Source organism: Zootermopsis nevadensis, unplaced genomic scaffold (assembly GCF_977971745.1).
Source record: "Zootermopsis nevadensis isolate Lab colony 2312 unplaced genomic scaffold, Znev_1.0 Znev_ptg000028l, whole genome shotgun sequence".
Lineage (NCBI taxonomy): Eukaryota > Metazoa > Arthropoda > Insecta > Blattodea > Termopsidae > Zootermopsis > Zootermopsis nevadensis.
In genome coordinates, this window is record NW_028259160.1 from 12081760 (window position 1) to 12101789 (window position 20030).

General features: G+C 37.5%; 2 protein-coding genes across 6 annotated transcripts in view; one reads left to right on the forward strand and one right to left on the reverse strand.

The window, feature by feature from the left end:
- Positions 1 to 415: 415 nt before the first annotated feature.
- sstn (stepping stone) lies at positions 416 to 20000 on the reverse strand. 5 transcript variants are annotated; one of them, XM_022082819.2, is made up of 11 exons: positions 19033 to 20000; positions 18607 to 18701; positions 18232 to 18453; positions 17987 to 18139; positions 17704 to 17784; positions 13278 to 13546; positions 12009 to 12249; positions 10976 to 11171; positions 3738 to 4037; positions 1424 to 2404; positions 416 to 954 (listed from the first exon to the last, which is right to left on the reverse strand). In XM_022082819.2, the coding sequence occupies exons 5-11, from the start codon at positions 17723 to 17725 to the stop codon at positions 813 to 815; spliced, it is 2151 nt and encodes a 716-aa protein (XP_021938511.1). In that variant the 5' UTR covers positions 17726 to 17784; positions 17987 to 18139; positions 18232 to 18453; positions 18607 to 18701; positions 19033 to 20000; the 3' UTR covers positions 416 to 812. The 5 variants fall into 5 exon arrangements, with proteins under 5 accessions (XP_021938511.1, XP_021938512.1, XP_021938513.1 ...); XM_022082820.2 differs by having other exon boundaries at positions 19029 to 20000; XM_022082821.2 differs by lacking the exon at positions 18607 to 18701.
- LOC110839033 (uncharacterized) overlaps positions 4949 to 20030 on the forward strand; it is a 28293-nt gene continuing 13211 nt past the window's right edge. The window contains exon 1 of the mRNA XM_087357483.1: positions 4949 to 5158. The gene's annotated coding sequence lies outside the window, so the exon portion shown is untranslated. The remainder of the gene's footprint in view (positions 5159 to 20030) is intronic.

Here is a 20030-nt window from a genome sequence, read left to right on the forward strand (position 1 = left end):
AAGGTAATTAGCAGTGAACTGAAGACAGTAATTCTGATCTAAATAAAATAGTTGTGATGATAATGATGGTGATTCTGTACTTATAGTGACAACAGAAACAATTATAATAATTCAGTTAATAGAAAAATAAAATCTGCTAGAAACTCACACATTGTACAAAATGCAAAGGAAAGACATATGAATTATATCACAAGTAAATATCTTTTCTTGTAAAAGCAGTCTTTCCTGAATAGCAGCTACAAGCAACAGGAAGGATGAGAGGTCAGGAAGGCGGTAAAAGTTATCCTATATGTATTTCTTTAGATATATAAAATTTTAGGCAAAGGAACATATCAGTCACAGTACATTAACAAAAAGAAAACTGTATCATCTCAGTACATGACTCTATAAATGTTTAAAATAAAAGTCTGCTTCGTAAAATGTATGACAAGCACGGTTTGTTTGTTTTTATTGACATAACAAAACGTCATTTAGAACATTAAATTTCACATTAAAATTCTTATTACAGGTACCAGGTATTAAAAATAATTTCTTATTTCAAATCTTTGGTTTGTATATACATAGTAAAATAACTAAATGGTTAAATATTTTAAGTGTAATAGAGCAAGTGGCTAAAATAAGTGCACAAATGTCAACTATGCACATCCACATACCAGCTTATGAGATTGTCAAAATGTGCATGATAGTGAAAATATACGGTACATACCTACAGATACATAACATGGCATAAGAAACAAAAAAGAAAATGTCCTAAAACTCACCAAATTATCTCAAAAAGCTCACAACCTACCAAGTTACGTTAAGTATTGCCGTTAAACAAGGGTTGCTGAACGAGGAATGTTCTGATCTTGGTACCAAGCCAACATCTCTGTGGAGAAAGCGTCAGCAAGTGACTCTCCGCTTCCCAATACCAGACTTCCATCCAATGACGCATTTGGTGAAACCACCCGACTCCTGCAAATACAATTCATACATATGTGGCTTTCAACTTAACAGTTGAACATCAAATTAAACTTCAGCCCTTAAGCTGCAGAGAATGCAAAATGTATTCAAGCAATTTTCAGAAACATGGAAAATAATATAAGGGAAAATTTTGTGTAATAATGATAAAATAATGAATCATAATGTTACAAACACAAATACTATGGAACACAAAAATGCACCTTACACTTCACAAGCTTGATTCATGTTCCCTCAGTTCACTAAGAAATCTGTTCCTGAAATTTCGGTACTGCATGTGATTTCATGAGCTTTATACTGACACTTTCCAGGCTAAACATTATAGTTGTGGATCCAACACATAATCATCACAATCAATTGAGCAACAAAATTAAACAAATCTAAAAAACTATCCACCAAATGAAATTAACGAGACTAAATGGTCATGTTCTTTGCATGGTATAATGGTATCCTCAAAACTCACCTTGTGCTTGGATCCAGTGGTTGACAGGTCATTGGTTGCAAGGGTTGATATATTCCTTTCTGCTGGGGAGTAGGAGTTTCCAAATGAGGACCTCGATTAAGGCACATCGCAGGACCATTGAGAACATGGGTGTGGGATCCTGGGGAACTTGCATTGTAAGACGGCTGCTGGCTGTTGTAGTCAGGACAAGGCACCAGAGATGAACGACCCATCTCCTGATTTTTCCGAAACTTTGTGCTATATTTGTAGAAGTCTGACATTTCAAAAGGTTTGGTCACTTCCCGATAAGGCTGCCACTTCCCAGCCTGAACCACTGTGTGATTCTTTGGTGACTCAAATGGCACAACTGTGTCAAAAGTCTCATTTTTACTTGCGGACACATGATGCACAAAAAACTGAGGACGCTGTTCACTGGATACATTGCTACTACTTCTTGAAAGATTACTTGAAGCATCACTTGTTGCTGGTCCACCAGGTTCTGGAGATCGCTTTCGCAAGGATGAAGCTGGTCGGGACTGTGGTTCTTGTGGGACTTGTGAAGGAGCTGCATCCAGTGATGTTTCATACCATTCCTTCTCTTTATGCTTCCTATTTAATGTGTCAGTTGGCTGTGGATCTACACTACCCAGAGACTGTGTTCGGAGCAGTCCTCCCCCACGTCCATCCATTCCCAAACTGTGCTCTGGATATGTCTGATTTGGGAGCAATGCTCCGCCTCCTCCCCCACTCACAGAACGAGTACTGTGCAACACCTGCTGAATATGAGGTTCATCACTTCGACTCTGCTTCGTCTCCACAGCAGGACACAAGATTGAATGATGTGTTGAAGTGTGTCCATATTTGGATACACCATACATAACACCCTGATGTCCTTGCATTTGGCTCTGAATTTCCAAGTCCTCACTACTCCATGACTCCAAACAAGGACTGCTGCTACTGTGTGAGGGAGCAGCAGCTTTCCGTCGATCCAAGCTCCCAAACCTACAATTCAGCATGAATAAGAAACTACCAGCTATTCAAAGAATACAATATTTCATGTCAATCCTTATCTTCTTGGTTGCAGCACTGAGTAGTAGTAGTGGAAGAATGGATAGAGGAGAAACAATCCTATGAAACAATGGTAACAACCTACATGATACGACGACCCAGAAGACTACAGCCACATACTCACCATTGTCAGAAATCCCAATATTTTACAATTCACTGCATTTTAAATTGAACACAAGTATTTAATCAATATATATTTGTTAATTGGATGTTTACTTAACACAAAAATAAATAAATACATAAACTTTTCTAAGTCTAGAAGGAGGCTCTCAAGTCATAGTAAATGCAATATTACATGAGTAACCAAGAAAAAATGCATACATAAGCTTCTTTTACAACTCTACTTAAATATTTTATACAATGACAATAATTGGAGAACAGCATTGTGAATTAATTGAAGACCAAACAATACTATTAAATATTACATTACATCTCACATTTTTGGAAGATGCATCAAACAGAATATAGCGTCATACATGTCAGTGACAGTCACTTCACGCATTCAGAGCTTGGAAATCTGACGTCTGACTAGTTTCTCAAAACCACGTCTGTTCTTCACTTATAATACAAGGTGATTATAAACATTCTTTATATTTTTACAAAATGTATTATAAAAATGTATACTGTGCACAATAATTAAATTTATAAAGCATGAACCGGAATTCTCAAAGTTTTATCACACACTTTCGCTACAAGCCATACTGGTGACTCAACACATCAAAATGATGTCATTTCAAACACTGAACAGATTCACAAACACTTGAATGGAAACTTTGAATGTAGGTTTTCATAAAAAATGCAATAATGTTGTCCAATTTTAACCATGAATTTTTAATAAAATGACCCAATATTACATTTCATGAAAATACATTCTCAAGTATATGCATTCAGACAGACAAAGTAATGTTAACAGGTCCTCTGCAGCGATGCGTACATGTATAAAAAAAGATCCAATTGTATAAGAATTAAAGGAGCATAAGCATGAGCAGGGGTAGCTCAGTGAGTATAGTGACCAACTACAGACTGGATGACCGGGCTTTGATCCCTAATAGAAGCAAAGGATTTATCCTCTAGCCTGTGTCCAGACCTGTTCTGGGGGCTACCCAGCCTCCTGTCTAATGGGTACCAGGGTCCTTTCCCAGGGGTAAAGCGGGGCCGGGGTGTGACGCCAACCACAATAGGAGCTATACTTCTCTCCCCCAAGCACTTACATGGCTTACAGTGGGACAGATTTACTTTTACACATAAGAATAGGAATAATACAAACCTATCGTGATCCCACCTCTTCCTCTCCTGATTCCAACGGGATTGTGCATGAGTTGGGGTTTGTGGAACTAGATATCGTGGCATGGGAGCAGATGTCAGACGCGTGCCAGAATCCACCTCAACATATGGTCCATAATCATGTCGCATCCAGTAACCGGGGAGAGTGGACGCAGATGTTGGAGTGGGGCCTATCTCCAACTTTGGACGGTGATTTTCCAGTTCACTTCCTAGTGTTACATACTGTTGCATGTAGTGTACATTCCCAAATCCAGAGCTCGTTACCAACCCACCACTGCCATGTCTGAATGAACACAGATTAAATAAATTCTTAAATACAATGTGAGGTTTCACAATAAAGCGCCAAAATATGACAGTAACCCCTGATATGAGGCTAACTTGGCCATGCCACAGCTCAGGCAGTTAATCATCAGCTTCTTACCACAGAGGCCTAGGTGCCCATAACAGTCCCTGTAGGATTTGTGGTGGACAAAGTGGCACTGGGACAAGTTTTTCTCTGGGTTCTTCAATTTTTCCATCAATATCATTCCACTGCTACTTCATATTCACTCACTGTAATCTGGGAGCTGAATGATGGGCCCATTAGTAGCGACAGACACAAAGAGACATCTCCACTTTTTTACAAACTAGAGCAGGGCGCTCCTTTCGGAGCTCCTGAGGAGGGTTGGTCAAGTTTGTAAAACGCCACCAACCTTGTGTAAGAAACAAAAAAACCGCTCCGAATTGAGGGTTAAAACAATTGACCAACACCCCCTTCTGGGGGGTTGGTTGCTTTTTGAAATCTTAAGTAACACGCTAAACTAACTCCCCTTCGGGGGGGTTAGTTTAGTGTCTCATTCAAGTGTTTTAACCCCTGAGTAAGAAACTAAACTAACCCCACGAATGGGGGGTTTAACCTCTCCGCGCGGACTGACGTGAAAATTCGTGAGCCATAAATACCCCCTAGTGGATATCGGTACAGTGTACGTCGGCTGCAAGCTTAATTTTTGTAGCCCATAACTTTTTAACGAATAACGCCAGCGGAATGCAGTTTGCACTGCTTTGTTCTGAAAAGATAACTGTATGTGGACATATGGCAACACCGCCACATTCCATTGAGTTCTACCTGGGAATCTAAAAATAATATCCTGACCTTCTCATTCTCATCATGGATGTCTCTTCATCTAGTCGCGTACTTACAGAAGCAAAAAAGACGTGCACTTCTAGAAGAAGTTTTGGATGAAAGTGACTGTGAGTATAGTTCGGACACCGACAGTGCAATAATAGACATTAATTATACACAGTTGGTGACAACTGGAGTTAGTGATAATGAGAGTGACAATGGTGGTGGCGGTGAAATACACGAAGCTCAACTTCTGATCCACATCCTTACACTGCTCACACACAGGGCGTTCATCTTATAAGGTAAGATAATAAAACCATCTTTTATGAGGATTTCAGTGAAATTTTTTTAATTATATCTCATATAGTTCCAAAGTTATGATAAATATAGTATTTTATGGGAAAAAATTTAAAGGGACACTAAGAACGTATTACCCCAAGCTCGGACTTTAAGTCTCCGCGGCAAAGGGTTAAACACTTGACCAACCCCCCCTTTGGGGGGGTTGGTTGTTTTTTAAAATCTTGAGTAAGACACTAAACTAACCCCCTTCGGAAGGGTGAGTTTAGTGTCTCATTCAAGTGTTTTAACCCTTGAGTAAGAAACTAAACAACCCCCCGAATGGGTTGGTTGCGTTTTAAATTCTTGAGTAAGACACTAAACTATCCCCCTTCGGGGTGTTAATTTAGTGTCTTATTCGAAGCACTTTCTCTAATCTGATTTTTTACTTCTTTATGTCACTGTTCAGAGGCCAACTGTTCTTGGTCAGTCAGCTTTCTACGTCCAACCCCACCCTTTCAAATCTTCGTCTGATTTTTTGTTCTTGTGTTCTTGTTAAATACGTTTTCCTGCGTTTATCAATATAGGTCTCCCTTCGCTTTCTTTATTTGTTAAGTACGTCTGATGTTTTAGTTCTTTACATCGCTGTTCAGAGGCCAATTTTCTTGGTCAGTCATCTATCTACGTCCAACCCCAGCCTTGCAAATCATCGTTTGTTTGTTTTTTGCTCTTCTGTTCTTGCTGAATAAGATTTTCTACGTTAATCAATGTAAATCTCCCTTCGCTTTTCTTTACTTGTTAAGTAGGTCTGATGTTGTAGTTCTTTACGTCGCTGTTCAGAGACCAACAGTTCTTGTTCAGTCAACTTTCTACGTCCAAACCCACCCTTACAAATCTTCGTCTGCTTTTTTCCCCTTCTGTTCTTATTGAATAAGTTTTTCTACGTTTATCAATGTAAGTCTTACTTCGCTTTTCTTTATTTCTTAAATATGTCTGATGTTGTAGTTCTTTACGTCGCTGTTCAGAGACCAACAGTTCTTGTTCAGTCAACTACTTACGTCCAGCCCCACCCCTGCAAATCTTCGTCTTAAAATCGATCAAAAGTCAGTTTTCATGATACTTTCGTAATCGTAATATATCGAATGAGTATCAGTTTACCTTGTAGGAGTTGTTACAGTTCGTACTTCAAATACTTGATAACTTCTTCTTTCACTTTTCTGATGTTTTAGGCCGACTGTCAGTCAATATTCAGGAATGCGATGTGCTGCTTCTGGAGCAGTGATAATGCAACTGGGTTGATAGTTTTTCATTTCTTTGTTGTGAAGCGTTATTTGTTTACTCTGCATTGTTGTGTTGTACTCGGCATTGTTGTGGAACACAACAATGCCGAGTAAAGAAATATCTGTTGACATTGTTGATGACGTAATTTATTGACGACAACGAGGAATCACAAATTTTTATAATATAGGGCAGAACGCTCCTTTCGGAGCTCCTCGGAGGGGTTGGTCAAGTTTTTAAAAAGCAACGAACCCCTTCGAGGGGGGTTGGTTGCTTTTTAAAATCTTGTGTAAGAAACTAAACTAAACCTCCCGAATGGAGGGTTAAAACACTTAACCAACCCCCTTTCGGGGGAGCTTGATCAAGTGTTTAAAAAGCAACCAACCCCCTTTCGGGGGGGTTGGTTGCGTTTTAAAATCTTGAGTAAGACACTAAACTCGGCATTGTTGATGACGTAATTTATTGATGACAACGAGGAATCACAAATTTTTATAGTAAGATAGATAGATAGAAACCAACAATAATCAAGGTGACTTAGTTACAGGTCTTCTTCCTTATAAAAATTTATGATTAGTCGTTGTCTTCAATAAATTACGTCATCAACAATGTCATCTTATGTTTGTTTATACTCGGCATTGTTGTGGAACACTACAATGCCGAGTACAACACAACAATGCCGAGAAAACAAATAACGCTTAGTACCAAGCCAGTCGCATTATCACTGCTCTACAAGCAGCACGTCGCATTCTTGAATATTGACTGACAGTTGGCCTAAAACATCAGGAAAGTGAAAGAAGACGTAATCAACTATTTGAAGTATCAACTCTAACAACTCCAACAAGGTAAACTGATACTCATTCGATATATTACGATTAAGAAAGTATTATGAAAACTGGCCTTATGATCGATATTAAGACGAAGATTTGCAGGGGTGGGGCTGGACGTAAAAAGTTGACTGAACAAGAACTTTTGACCTCTGAACAGCGACGTAAAGAACTACAACATCAGACATATTTAAGAAATAAAGAAAAGCGAAAAAAGACTTACATTGATAAACGAGACCATATTAACGACACACGTAGAAACACAGACGAAGATTTGCAAGGGTGGGATTGGGCGTAGAAAGTTGACTGACGAAGAAGAGTTGGCCTCTGAACAGCGACGTAAAAACTTAAACAACAGATTTATTTAACAAATAAAGAAAAGCGAAAGAAGACTTGCATTGATAAACGAGACCATATTAACGACACATGTAGAAAAACAGACGAAGATTTGCAAGGGTGGGATTGGACGTATAAAATTGACTGACCAAGAACAGTTGGCCTCTGAACAGCGACGTAAAAACTTAAACAAGAGAACTATTTAACAAATAAAGAAAAGCGAAAGGAGATTTACATTGATAAACGCAGAAAAACTTATTCAACAAGAGCAGAAGGAAACAAACGAAGACTTGGAAGGGTGGGGTTGGACGTAGAAAGTTGACTGACCAAGAACTGTTGACCTCTGAACAGCGACGTAAAGAACTAAAACATCAGACATATTTAACAAATAAAGAAAGACGAAGGGAGATTTACATTGATAAACGCATAAAAACTTATTCAACAAGAGCAGAAGAGCAGAAGGAAACAAACGAAGACTTGCAAGGGTGGGGTTGGACGTAGAAAGTTGACTGACCAAGAACTGTTGACCTCTGAACAGCGACGTAAAGAACTAAAACATCAGACCTATTTAATAACTAAATAAAAGCGAAAGAAGACTTACATTGATAAACGAGACCATATTAACGACACATGTAGAGAAACAGACGAAGATTTGCAAGGGTGGGATTGGACGTAGAAAGTTGACTGACCAAGAACAGTTGGCCTCTGAACAGCGACGTAAAGAACTAAAACATCAGACATATTTAAGAAATAAAGAAAAGCGAAAGAAGACTTGCATTGATAAATGAGACCATATTAACGACACATGTAGAAAAACAGACGAAGATTTGCAAGGGTGGGATTGGACGTATAAAATTGACTGACCAAGAACAGTTGGCCTCTGAACAGCGACGTAAAAACTTAAACAACAGAACTATTTAACAAATAAAGAAAAGCGAAGCTCCTCGGAGGGGTTGGTCAAGTTTTTAAAAAGCAACGAACCCCTTCGAGGGGGGGTTGGTTGCTTTTTAAAATCTTGTGTAAGAAACTAAACTAAACCCCCCGAATGGAGGGTTAAAACACTTGACCAACACCCTTTCGGGGGAGCTTGATCAAGTGTTTAAAAAGCAACCAACCCCCTTTCGGGGGGGGTTGGTTGCGTTTTAAAATCTTGAGTAAGACACTAAACTCGGCATTGTTGATGACGTAATTTATTGATGACAACGAGGAATCACAAATTTTTATAGTAAGATAGATAGATAGAAACCAACAATAATCAAGGTGACTTAGTTACAGGTCTTACTATAAAAATTTGTGATTAGTCGTTGTCTTCAACCAATTTGTCTTCAAAAAATGACGTCATCAACAATGCCAACAGATATTTGTTTACTCGGCATTGTTGTGTTCCACAACAATGCCGTGTAAACAAATATAACGTTTCACAACAAAGAAATCAAAAATATCAAGCCAGTCGCATTATCACTGCTCCAGAAGGAGCACTTAGCATTCTTGAATATTGACTGACAGTTGGCCTAAAACATCAGAAAAGTGAAAGAAGACGTTATCAAGTATTTGAAGTACCAACTCCAACAACTTCAACAAGGTAAACTGATACGCATTCGATATATTACGATTACGAAAACTATTATGAAAACTGACTTTATGATCGATTTTAAGACGAACATTTGCAGGGGTGGGGCTGGACGTAAAAAGTTGACTGAACCAGAATTGTTGACATCTGAACAGCGACGTAAAGAACTAAAACATCAGACATATTTAAGAAATAAAGAAAAGCAAAGGAACACTTATCAATATATGTGTTCCTTCGCTTTTCTTTATACCAAATCCAACAAGGTAAACTGATACTCATTCGATATATTACGATTAAGAAAGTATTATGAAAACTGACTTTATGATCGATTTTAAGACGAAGATTTGTAAGGGTGGGGGCTGGACGTAAAAAGTCGACTGACCAAGAACAGATGGCCTCTGAACAGCGACTTAAGGAACTACAACATCAGACATATTTAACAAATAAAGAAAAGCGAAAGAAGACTTACATTGATAAACGAGACCATATTAACAACACATGTAGAAAAACAGACGAAGATTTGCAAGGGTGGGATTGAACGTAAAAAGTTGACTAACCAAGAACTGTTGGGCTCTGATCAGCGACGTAAAGAACTACAACATCAGACATATTTAACAAATAAAGAAAAGCGAAGTGAGATTTACATTGATAAACGAGACCATATTAACGACACATGTAGAAAAACAGACGAAGATTTGAAAGGGTTTGATTGGACGTAGAAAGTTGAATGACCAAGAACAGTTGGCCTCTGAAAAGCGACGTAAAGAACTAATCCATCAGACCTATTTAACAAATAAAGAAAAACGAAGGGAGAGTTACATTGATAAACATAGAAAAACGTATACAACAAGAACAGAAGAGAAAAAAAAAGAAAAAAAACAGACGAAGATTAGCAATGGTGTTGCTGGACGTAGAAAGTTGACTGATCAAGAACAGATGGCCTCTGTACAGCGACGTAAAGAACTAAAACATCAGAACTATTCAACAAAAAAAGAAGAGAAAAAAAGAAGATTTGCAAGGGTGGGGTTGGATGTAGATAGTTGACCAACTAAGAGCTGTTGGCCTCTGATCAGCGACGTAAAGAAGTAAAATATCAGATTACAGGAAGCGCTCCGAAAGGATTAGCCATCGTTGTCGTCAAAAAATGACGTCATCAACAATATCACCTTATATTTGTTTATACACGGGGGTTAGTGTAGTGTCTTACTCGAGATTTTAAAACGCAACCAACTCCCTTCGGGGGGTTGGTAAATTGTTTAAATCCCCCATTCGGGGGGGGGGGGGGGGGGGTTAGTTTAGTTTCTTACTAAGGGGTTAAAACACTTGAATGAGACACTAAACTAACTCCCCTTTGGGACTAACCAAGGTTGGTTGCATTTTACAAATTTAAACAATCCCCCCTAGGAGCTCCGAAAGGAGCGCCCTGCTCTAGTATTTAAAAACTGAATCCAACAATCAAGGTGTCTATATATATCTGGGTGAATATTTTATAATTTGGAGAGATGTCATATGGAGTCTCTTGTTCCATGGTTTAGCATAAAATATATTACTGGCACAAAAATAAATGTAATTCCATTATTTAATATTTCTGTGCTTGAAATGGCTGTTACCTGCCATCACATAAAATGAATTTGAACTTATACTAATCCTGTCTGATCAGACCTCCTTACTATCTACACTTTGCTGAAATATCTTGGCAGAATAAGAGTGTGATGCTGACAACTAACCTCCATCTAGTGCCAAGGTTAAGAAATCAAATCCTAACCACCCAGGTCATACAGTTAGTTACTTTCTACGCTGAACTGTGTGTCTTCTAAATATTTCTTAAAACTCACCGTTGCAATTGAGGATGGGCTCCTTTTATATCTCTCATAGCATGCCGAGACAAGCCATCATAGGTAGCAGAGTGACGAATGTCCCAGTACTGATGACTTTCAACAGAGACTGCTTCAGGACTCAGAGGTGACAAACTCACTCCTCCGTCATGTGACAAAGCATCACCTACCACATCACGATCTATATTTTCCACATCTGAAAAAATAAATACTAAATTAATATGCATAAAAGCTGCAATAAATAAGCTTAATCAATGGCTGTAACATACAATTTTCAACAAAAATCGGAATATGAACCTTTTTCAAGAGACAGAGTGAATCCTACATAATCCAGAGACCTCGAAGGCAAATGTCAGAAGGGACTTGACTAAATACACTTCATCTACTGATCTCTGTGTTGCTTCCAAAGCCAGCACCCTCCATGAATAGTTTCTCAAATTTATTACACAATGATTATTAATTTGCTAATACATCAGTTTTTGTGATAAAGCATATTTCTGTTCACTTAGTAATTTACTAATTGACAGATTTAACTAATTAAAATAAAGTTAACTAACTAAATTTTTAAGGACCTCACTGCAGTTGCATCTATTCATAAATCGGCCTAAATCTATAGAAATGGTAAGATCATACAAGAAATCAAAAAAATAATAAAACCAAGTCAAATTTAAAGGAAAACTCCTGAACAGTCATGATGTCAAGACTGGATAACAGGGGTTTGATCTCCAGCGGGAGCTTTCTCTTCACCACCGCATTCAGACCAGCTCTGATGACTTTACAGTACCAGGAGCACATTCCCCAGAGTTAAAGCGGCTAGATCGCAAAATCCACTGCTCACCCTCATCTAACAAACACTGAGGTTAGGGATACATGGTGCTTTACCTCTTTTCTCACACAGACATTCATAGTGCACACAACTGTCCCCTCTACGCTCTATTGCCTTACTTAATTATATTAAAATTCCAAGCGAATAAATCTGATTCTGAACAGCAAATGTTAAGGGTATGGGTTTATAGCAAAATCAAATTTCTACCACTGTCTAATGGTGGCCGCGGCTTCTTCCTCTGCTTTGGATGTTGAGATTTGCTGGATTGCTGTAACAAGTCAAACTTTGCTTCTAGTTCTAGGAGGCGACGACGACTCTGCTGGTACATAAGCCTGTGCTTCCTCCGAGCAGTTTTGCTCGCAGCAGTGTCATTGGCAAGCCCAAGTGCTGCTTCAGCAATCCCCTTTTGTATTTTACACTCCAATTCCAATGCAGTCAGTGTCTCCTCCTGAAAATCAACCAAGCCCACTGTTTAAGCCTACTGTCACATTTACAGTTCTCTAAAATTGTGCTACATGAAATTTAAAAAAAAAAAAACAGTCCATGCATTTGGTGCAGTGGAGTCACCAGACATCTTATGAGCTGCACTCCTTACTTCTCAGGCCACACTCAAATCAGCATGGTCAGATAAAGATTTGTAGTGGCCTGATGCTGAAGTAGCCATTTCAAGAACAGTAACTGTTGTGGATAGACTATTAAAATTATTTCTTTATCCTTACTATTAAATCAGTCTGTTAAAATCAAATTTCAGTCCCTTTAATGTTAACAGAAAATTAATTTTAACCTAATATCCACACAACTTTCTATTTCAGTCCTGTTGAAAATTTTCTAGCAACTTTTCTATCAGATTAGCATGAATATTTCAACATTTCATAACTAACATCATCTCCAAGACATAGGTGATTACCATGTCAAAACAGCAGTACCATATCTCCAAGATACTTGGTACTTCCTCCTATATAAATGTGGCTGCAAAAGCAAGCATTGTGTCATTCAAAGACACTGTCAAGGGGTTAATATTATTATTATTATTGTTAAAATGTTTTATCATTTTTTAAGTAATCATGTGATTTATCAATTATCACCAAACACTCCAAAATATATTAAGTTCTTGCCATAACATTTTGTAAGTTTTCATAAAACTTTATTACTTTGATAAAGTTTCATGTTTTTCCACAACTCATCACTATGGTGTTGTTTGCACACTGTATGTTCACAGTAACACTACGTTGGTCCTGTACAAAAAAATAACAACAACAACATTTGGCCGTTTGTGGACCAACCAAACAATTGATTCATAATAATAGTAATATGAATATGAATAAAGAAGGTGCCTCCAGCAGAATGATAATGATCCAAAGTTTCAGGAAAACAGGTAAGTTTGTGTCTATATATCTGATATCTACAAAAATACACATAATTCATTAACAGGAATTTAAAAAGCACCAATCTTTCAGAATCACAAAAAGGACATACCTCTTTGGATTTCAACTTGTTGTCATTGATTAGGTTCTCTGGGTAAGTGAATGCTGTTCCCACACGGCGTCTGAATACCGGTGGGAACTCTCCAGGTTCCATAGGAGTTTCTGGTGGTAAAACTCCTGTCAACTCTGCTTCCTGAATGCATAGCAGCTTTAATTCTTGGTTTCTCTCATTAAGTTTGGTTTCCAATTCTTCTCGCCGAGCTTGAAGTGTAGCCACCATGTCACGCACACTTCCTCGTTCTTGCTCTCTTCCCTCACTTTCTGTTGAGACACAGCAGAAATAAATCAAATTCAAGACAAACTGTTACATAAATATTCTAAACCAAATATACAGCAGTAATGCTGCTCCCCTCTCATTGTGGTGTCTTGTCCAAATGTTTTTGACCAGCTTTCATGAACATTAAAACATTTCTTTCTTGGTTCCTCCATTAAATGTTGAAACAGTATCTTAAAATAGGCCATAACAACTTCCTCCAAGTTCCCTTCTATAAAACTATTTAACATTTAATATACACAACATGCCTTGTGAAGGAAGCATTGTAGGAGTTTGCATTTAATACTGAATGCCTCAAAAATGCAAATGTTCCCATGAAACTCTTGATGCTCCTTCTACTAATAAGATTTGACTCCTATGACTCTATTTACTTCGTCTGGGATAAAATCTTTGGACATTATTCAGTGGACTCCATACAGTAACAATAAATACAATGGAGGTAAAAAAATTATAATCACGGGATTATGAAACCCTTCAATTCCAGTTTATCATCACTGATAACTAGACATAAAACAAAGTAAATCTGCAACTGAACTACAATAGAAATTAGAAATATAACAAAATAGTGAAATATACCAGACATAAGGTGACATAGCCGAAGACTTCAAAGTTCAGAAACTTTGTTCACATAACTTTAATACTCAATCTCAACAGTATATGTACTCATAATATATCGTAACAGAACACAATCACTCTCACGCCTTGCCAACATAACGTCAGTATAAAACGCCAACACCAATCACAAAGCTCAATTACGAAAGCGTCAGCGTGAGACTAGACGCCCCGGAAGGAAGAGCACGGATCATACCAACATCGCTCGGATAAACTGCCAGAAGTTAAATTGTATAGAAATAATTGCATTAAAGAAAGAATCTGGATGAGCAGTAAAAATTTCTTCTGTTTTGTGGCAGTAAACGCCATCCATGTGTATGAAATACGCAAACGTACAGATTTAGTCGTTTTCAATGTCGTTGATCAATGACCATATTTTAATTTGTACTATGTTGGTATAAATATGACATTTGCAGAAAGCAAAGTCAGATATTCCGTGGCAACTACCCACATAATCGGTATTCACTTGATTTCACATCGTCACAGATTATTCCAATAAACATCCTGTCAAGCTGTTCTAGTGACGCAAGTCATAAACCGTCACATTTGTCCCTTCTCCAGTCAGTTAAGAATTTTATCATCTGCCAGACCTTGTTTAATTATTCCAGTCCAGACATGAAACGCACGTATATCGAAATGACAGATTCAAAATAATACGCTAATTTTCATAAGTTCCTGTCACACAATGATACACTATTGTGAACGCTAATTAGCAACAAAAGGCGCACAATAAGAAGCTATAATAATATATCATTATTTTTATTTTTCATAACTCTTCCTTCTAATGCTTTTATTCAGGTGCATACATCCTTTCCCTGCGAAGTAATTTGGAGGGTGTCTTGTTTCATTGACCTGTATAACTGGTTGACCTCTCGGCTTAAACAACCTTTTGCTGTTTATTTTTTCCTTAATATAACTCCATATTAAATGATGGAATAGAAATGAGCACACTTATTCTGAAGTAGCTACTTTCAAGGGCGGGGCTTTAAACCGTTTGTCAGGCAAGGAAAAATAACAGTAATGGAATTTTGAAATAAGTCACACTCAGGATTATAAAAACAATATTTGCATCATCAATGATAAGTAAAGTTTGGATTGTGAACTGATGGTCAGGGATAGATCATTCATATAACTAACCAGATGGCATATGGAACCTGAAGGTTCATTACCGAATTAACCAAAGCCCTCCACCGGATCCCGTCCTGGGCCAAAAAAATTCATTCTCCTTCAACTCCTATCTTCCACAGATCCCACCTGAGATTTTCCTCCCATCTACATCTAGGTCTCCCTAGCGGTCTCTTCCCCTCAGGCTTCCTGACCAATACCTGGTGCACACCTCTTGCCCCATCCATGAGCGCCACAAACCCTGCCTATCTCCTTCTTCTTGACTTTATCACCCTGACAATATTGGGGGATGAGTACAAATTTTTAAGCTCATCATTATGCAGTCTTCTCTCCTCGGCATAATCATTCATATGCAAAAGGAAAAGAACAGGACCACAGATGACTTTGGTCTTTGCAGTCAACCACACAAGAAGTGTTCTTTGTAAGAAAAGTCTTGCAAATATATTCAACTTTACTTGCTGCAGACTGTATTGTATCATCTAGCAAAGAAACAATGTCCTAACTGCAATAAATTTACCCACCAGCCAGTCTGGAAATGTTTTCATCATACCTTGTATAGGTGTATGTATAACAATCCAAAATTTTTTACCTTACCAAAATGTATACCTTCTGTTGCTCAATACAGCCTCCACAAGAGGATCCATGAAAGGAATTAAAAGTACTGGCAGACTGTAATGGTTCTACTTTACAAATGCTTGACTATCATGTCATCTGTGGGGAGTATATATAGTTTCTGGAGACTTATGGCACCATGTCCAGTTATCTTAAAATAATACATACATTAGGTAATAATTCTACACATTATATCTAGTTGTTAATCATGACAACTATTCTTTTGATAGTCATTAATAGATTTTGAGTGTTCATGCACTAAAACTTTTCATTTTAGGCACTTCAATGAGGCAATAATAATGAACTAAGCACTTGTTTTTTCAAAATAGGCACTTACATAACCTATTACAAACATAACAAGAAAATATTCTACTACAAATTTCCGATTCATGAAGTTGAAGAATGTATATTAATATTTCTTAAGGTTATATAAGATTTTCAGGGTGGTAGAAATATAGTGTTGTAACAATGAGTAGCCTTGTGGATGGTTACCTATCATTATATGGCACCACAACTTAGAAGGCTACAACTGACATCTTTAAAGGTTATTCATGGTGAAACCAATAACACCATCAATGCTGTAGTAACCAGTACCATATAACTGAAAATGAAACTGCCAGAACAGTTTTCAAGCAGTTCCAGGTTGAAATAAATGGGTATTAATACTGATATAAGGCTGTTCTTGTTTCTAATTAAAGACACCTTTGCACTTTAGAATTTAATTTTATTTCATTCATAACAAATTATGTATGCAATGGAATTTTCATACTAGAGGAAATAGTTTTGTTATTTACTGTTTTATACAAGTCTGTAATTATGTTCCCATAAATTATGTCATGCAAAAAGTAATGCTTGTATGAAGTGCTTCGGAGGCTAGCATTTCCAATACAGCGGCCCTAGTTCATAGCACTAGAAATTCATTTATCATAATGTGAAAGTTTATGTACATACATGTGATATTAGTAAGTACTTGTATGAACTTCATGGTTTTTGCAAATAATATAATTCTGTAAACATTAACAGTTACAATATTAATATTTTACATTTTCATTTATGTATGTATTCATCAAAAATGCTCAGAAAAGAAGAAATCAGAGACACTTCTGATCCTGTGAATTCAGAAAAATAAATGGATGAGGGAGCAGAAGATGAAAGCAAAGTACTAGAATCAAGTGATTCAGACACAGAGGACCCATGTCTTCAGCTCCTGGGTCATCTGGACAGTGAGGTACTTAAAGGACCAAATATATTCAGGCAATGAAAGCAAGGATGACAACAATGAGGAGAAAGAGAAACAGGAGTACTGGTGGCATGATACTAAGCATTCTGATCAATTAAATGTTGATACAGAGATCTGATAGTTGTCAAGAAAAACACCGAAAAGGAAAAACATTTTTCTTCATTGCTCTTAATATCCTAGGGTGTTTCAAAATGACAGCCTTTCAATGATAGTTGTGCATAATATATACAGTCATACTATTGTGTCCCCAAACTAAAACCATTACTTTGTTAAAGATACTTAACACTAGGTGCAATCATAATTTTTCTCCCCACACCACACAATACAGTGGATAAATGGATGCTTTAGGCAGCAGAATCACCTCTACAATACCAGTGGAAGTAGAAAATGGTAGCTCTCTATATGTACAGGAAATCTGGCTTTTTTGAAGAAATGTCCATTTCTCAAACACGCAGAGCTGTAACAGTTTTTAATGCATCAGCACTTATTTAAAACATTTTCCCCCAGTTTCTATGTCAAATTCAGGGCCAGAAATAATGCAGAAATTCTCCTTACCTGAAATACAGCCAATGAACATTAGCTGCTCTGAATTACCAACTTCACTACTGGTAATGGTTTGGTAATAAACTTCAATATCTGGAAATAAAAACTCTTCATAAGGTCGACAAAACTACCTCATTATAACATTCAGCAAAACTGAAATTACATCCTCTAAACATGCTGTTAAAATTATATAAGAAATACTATACACACATTATTCTACTGAAATTCAGATCCAATGTACAGTATATGGAGAAATTACACTTTGGAAGCATGTACTGAAAGTGTATTAAATTACCTTTCTCCAGCTCTGTATTTGTTTTCAACAGTTTCTATGAAGTTTCCATAAGTCAGGAACAGTGACTGTACTAACAATCTCAATATAATGGCTCATTGTAGACTGATCTAGGACACTATGATAACCACTCTCAGCTCAAATTTTTCCACGTACCTGAAGAAAGAAAAGTAAGAAGCATATCTTTACATTTCCACCTGTCATTCTTGAGGGACCATATTTCCACAACTACTGTACAATGCACATACCTGTACAGACACGTGTCACTGTTACCATAGTTGAGCTTGCAGGATACCATACATGCCACTCAGATTTTCAAACATTTGGAATGATATCTCTAGAAGTTTCAAGGGATTAGTGGCATGATGTGTCTGATGAGTAAGCCATTGGGCCATGTTCTGTGTTCTCCTCTTAAGCACCAAATCAGGTAAATATTCAGAAAACCTTCAGGTTCCATCTTGCACTGCATTCTAATAACAGATATAAAAATACATATGCATATAGCTATAGCTATTCATTCAAATGCAAAGGGAACACACTGTTCATCTTTAACTGTACACTATGTATATGAAGCCAAGAAACAAATTTAAAAAATAATGAACATTGGCAAAAGGAATACTAACCACTTTTAACAGTAACTCATACAAAGAATATGAATAAATGTACACGCAAGACCTTCACCAATAAAGCTTTACTCTGCACAATCTTTCACCACACACTGAAACAAATAGACCTGTAATTAGAAAAATAATCAAGAACATAAAAGATAAAATCAGGTCCCCCCAAAATGTTTCTAATAACCTACAAGAATATAGAATATCATAACCCAGCAGCAGCACTGAATCAGACACCATTCTTTCCTGAATTCAGTTTGAACTGAATGATACTTTATGATAGGACATACTTTATTACATACTTCTCAGCAAAACTGCATAAAGATACTGAGTAACAGCATAGTAAATCTCTGGTGCACATTAATATCAACATATATTACTCAATGTCAGCACAAACTGGCAATTCTGCTTACCCTGCCTCTACATATTACCTACATGTCACTGCCTTACTGGAGAAGTGTGCCGGAAAGACTGGTCTGGCTGCGGAGACGAAGGCAACACTCTGACCCCTTCCGAGGGTTTTGGACCCATGGGTCGAACAGGAACTCTGGCATCAGGATCATCTGGCTGCAAAGACTGTACCACTGCGGTCTCGCAAGACCGTAGTTTCAATAATTGTGCTGCGATTCTTACGGTCGATTTTGATACCCCTGTTTCTTCTGCAAGGCGCTTGAAAGTCTTATGAGGTGAATGTTCAAGCCGAGCTGCGATATCGTCCAATTTTTCTTCAGTTAATACTCGACGTGTACGTTCTGGCTTCAAGTCCGTTATCACGCCAGTTGTTCTTACTTTATTAACAAGATTCTGGATGGTATTTCTGTGGGGAACCCGAACTCCGGGAAACTTCCTAATAAATTTTCTCTGGCATTTCCTGGCAGAATTACACTTCACGTACGTGTCATATAAAAACACTCGATGTTCTAGTGAAAATTTATCCATACCCACCACAAATGAAACGGTACACTGTACACCTACCATAACACCGTCGATTACAGATTACCAACATATAAGAGCCAACTTGCGCAACAGATGTAATATTTAGCACAGATAACAAAAGGAGGTATTTTGTACAATTAATGATTAGGAACTATGGCGTTACATGAAGTCGCACGGCACCAGAATAAACGCTTATACAAAGAAAATAAGAAGAGCGAAACGTGCGTGTTCGGGCAGAAACTATCACAGTAACTAACATACGTGTGACATAAAGCACGTCACATCCTTATGTCGGTCTGCTGCTTGGTGTGCGAACTATGATGGCCGAAATTAAATCTATGTGAACTTTGTGGTAGTGTATGAAAATAATAATACTTTGTAAAATACCACGAAAGAACGAAGTCACTGAATACTTCAGCAGGGATATTTAATATGGATATTGTACCCCTTCCCTTATTATTTGCCTATTCGCAGTCGTATCCGTAACAGGTTATGTG

Coding starts and splice junctions, on each gene's coding strand:
- sstn (XM_022082821.2), bottom strand. CDS start 17,725: ATGTTCATTGGCTGTATTTCAG. Junction 12,250..13,277: donor ACAAGTTGAAATCCAAAGAG/GTATGTCCTTTT, acceptor GTTGATTTTCAG/GAGGAGACACTGACTGCATT. Junction 4,038..10,975: donor GCCCATCCTCAATTGCAACG/GTGAGTTTTAAG, acceptor GTGTTCATTCAG/ACATGGCAGTGGTGGGTTGG.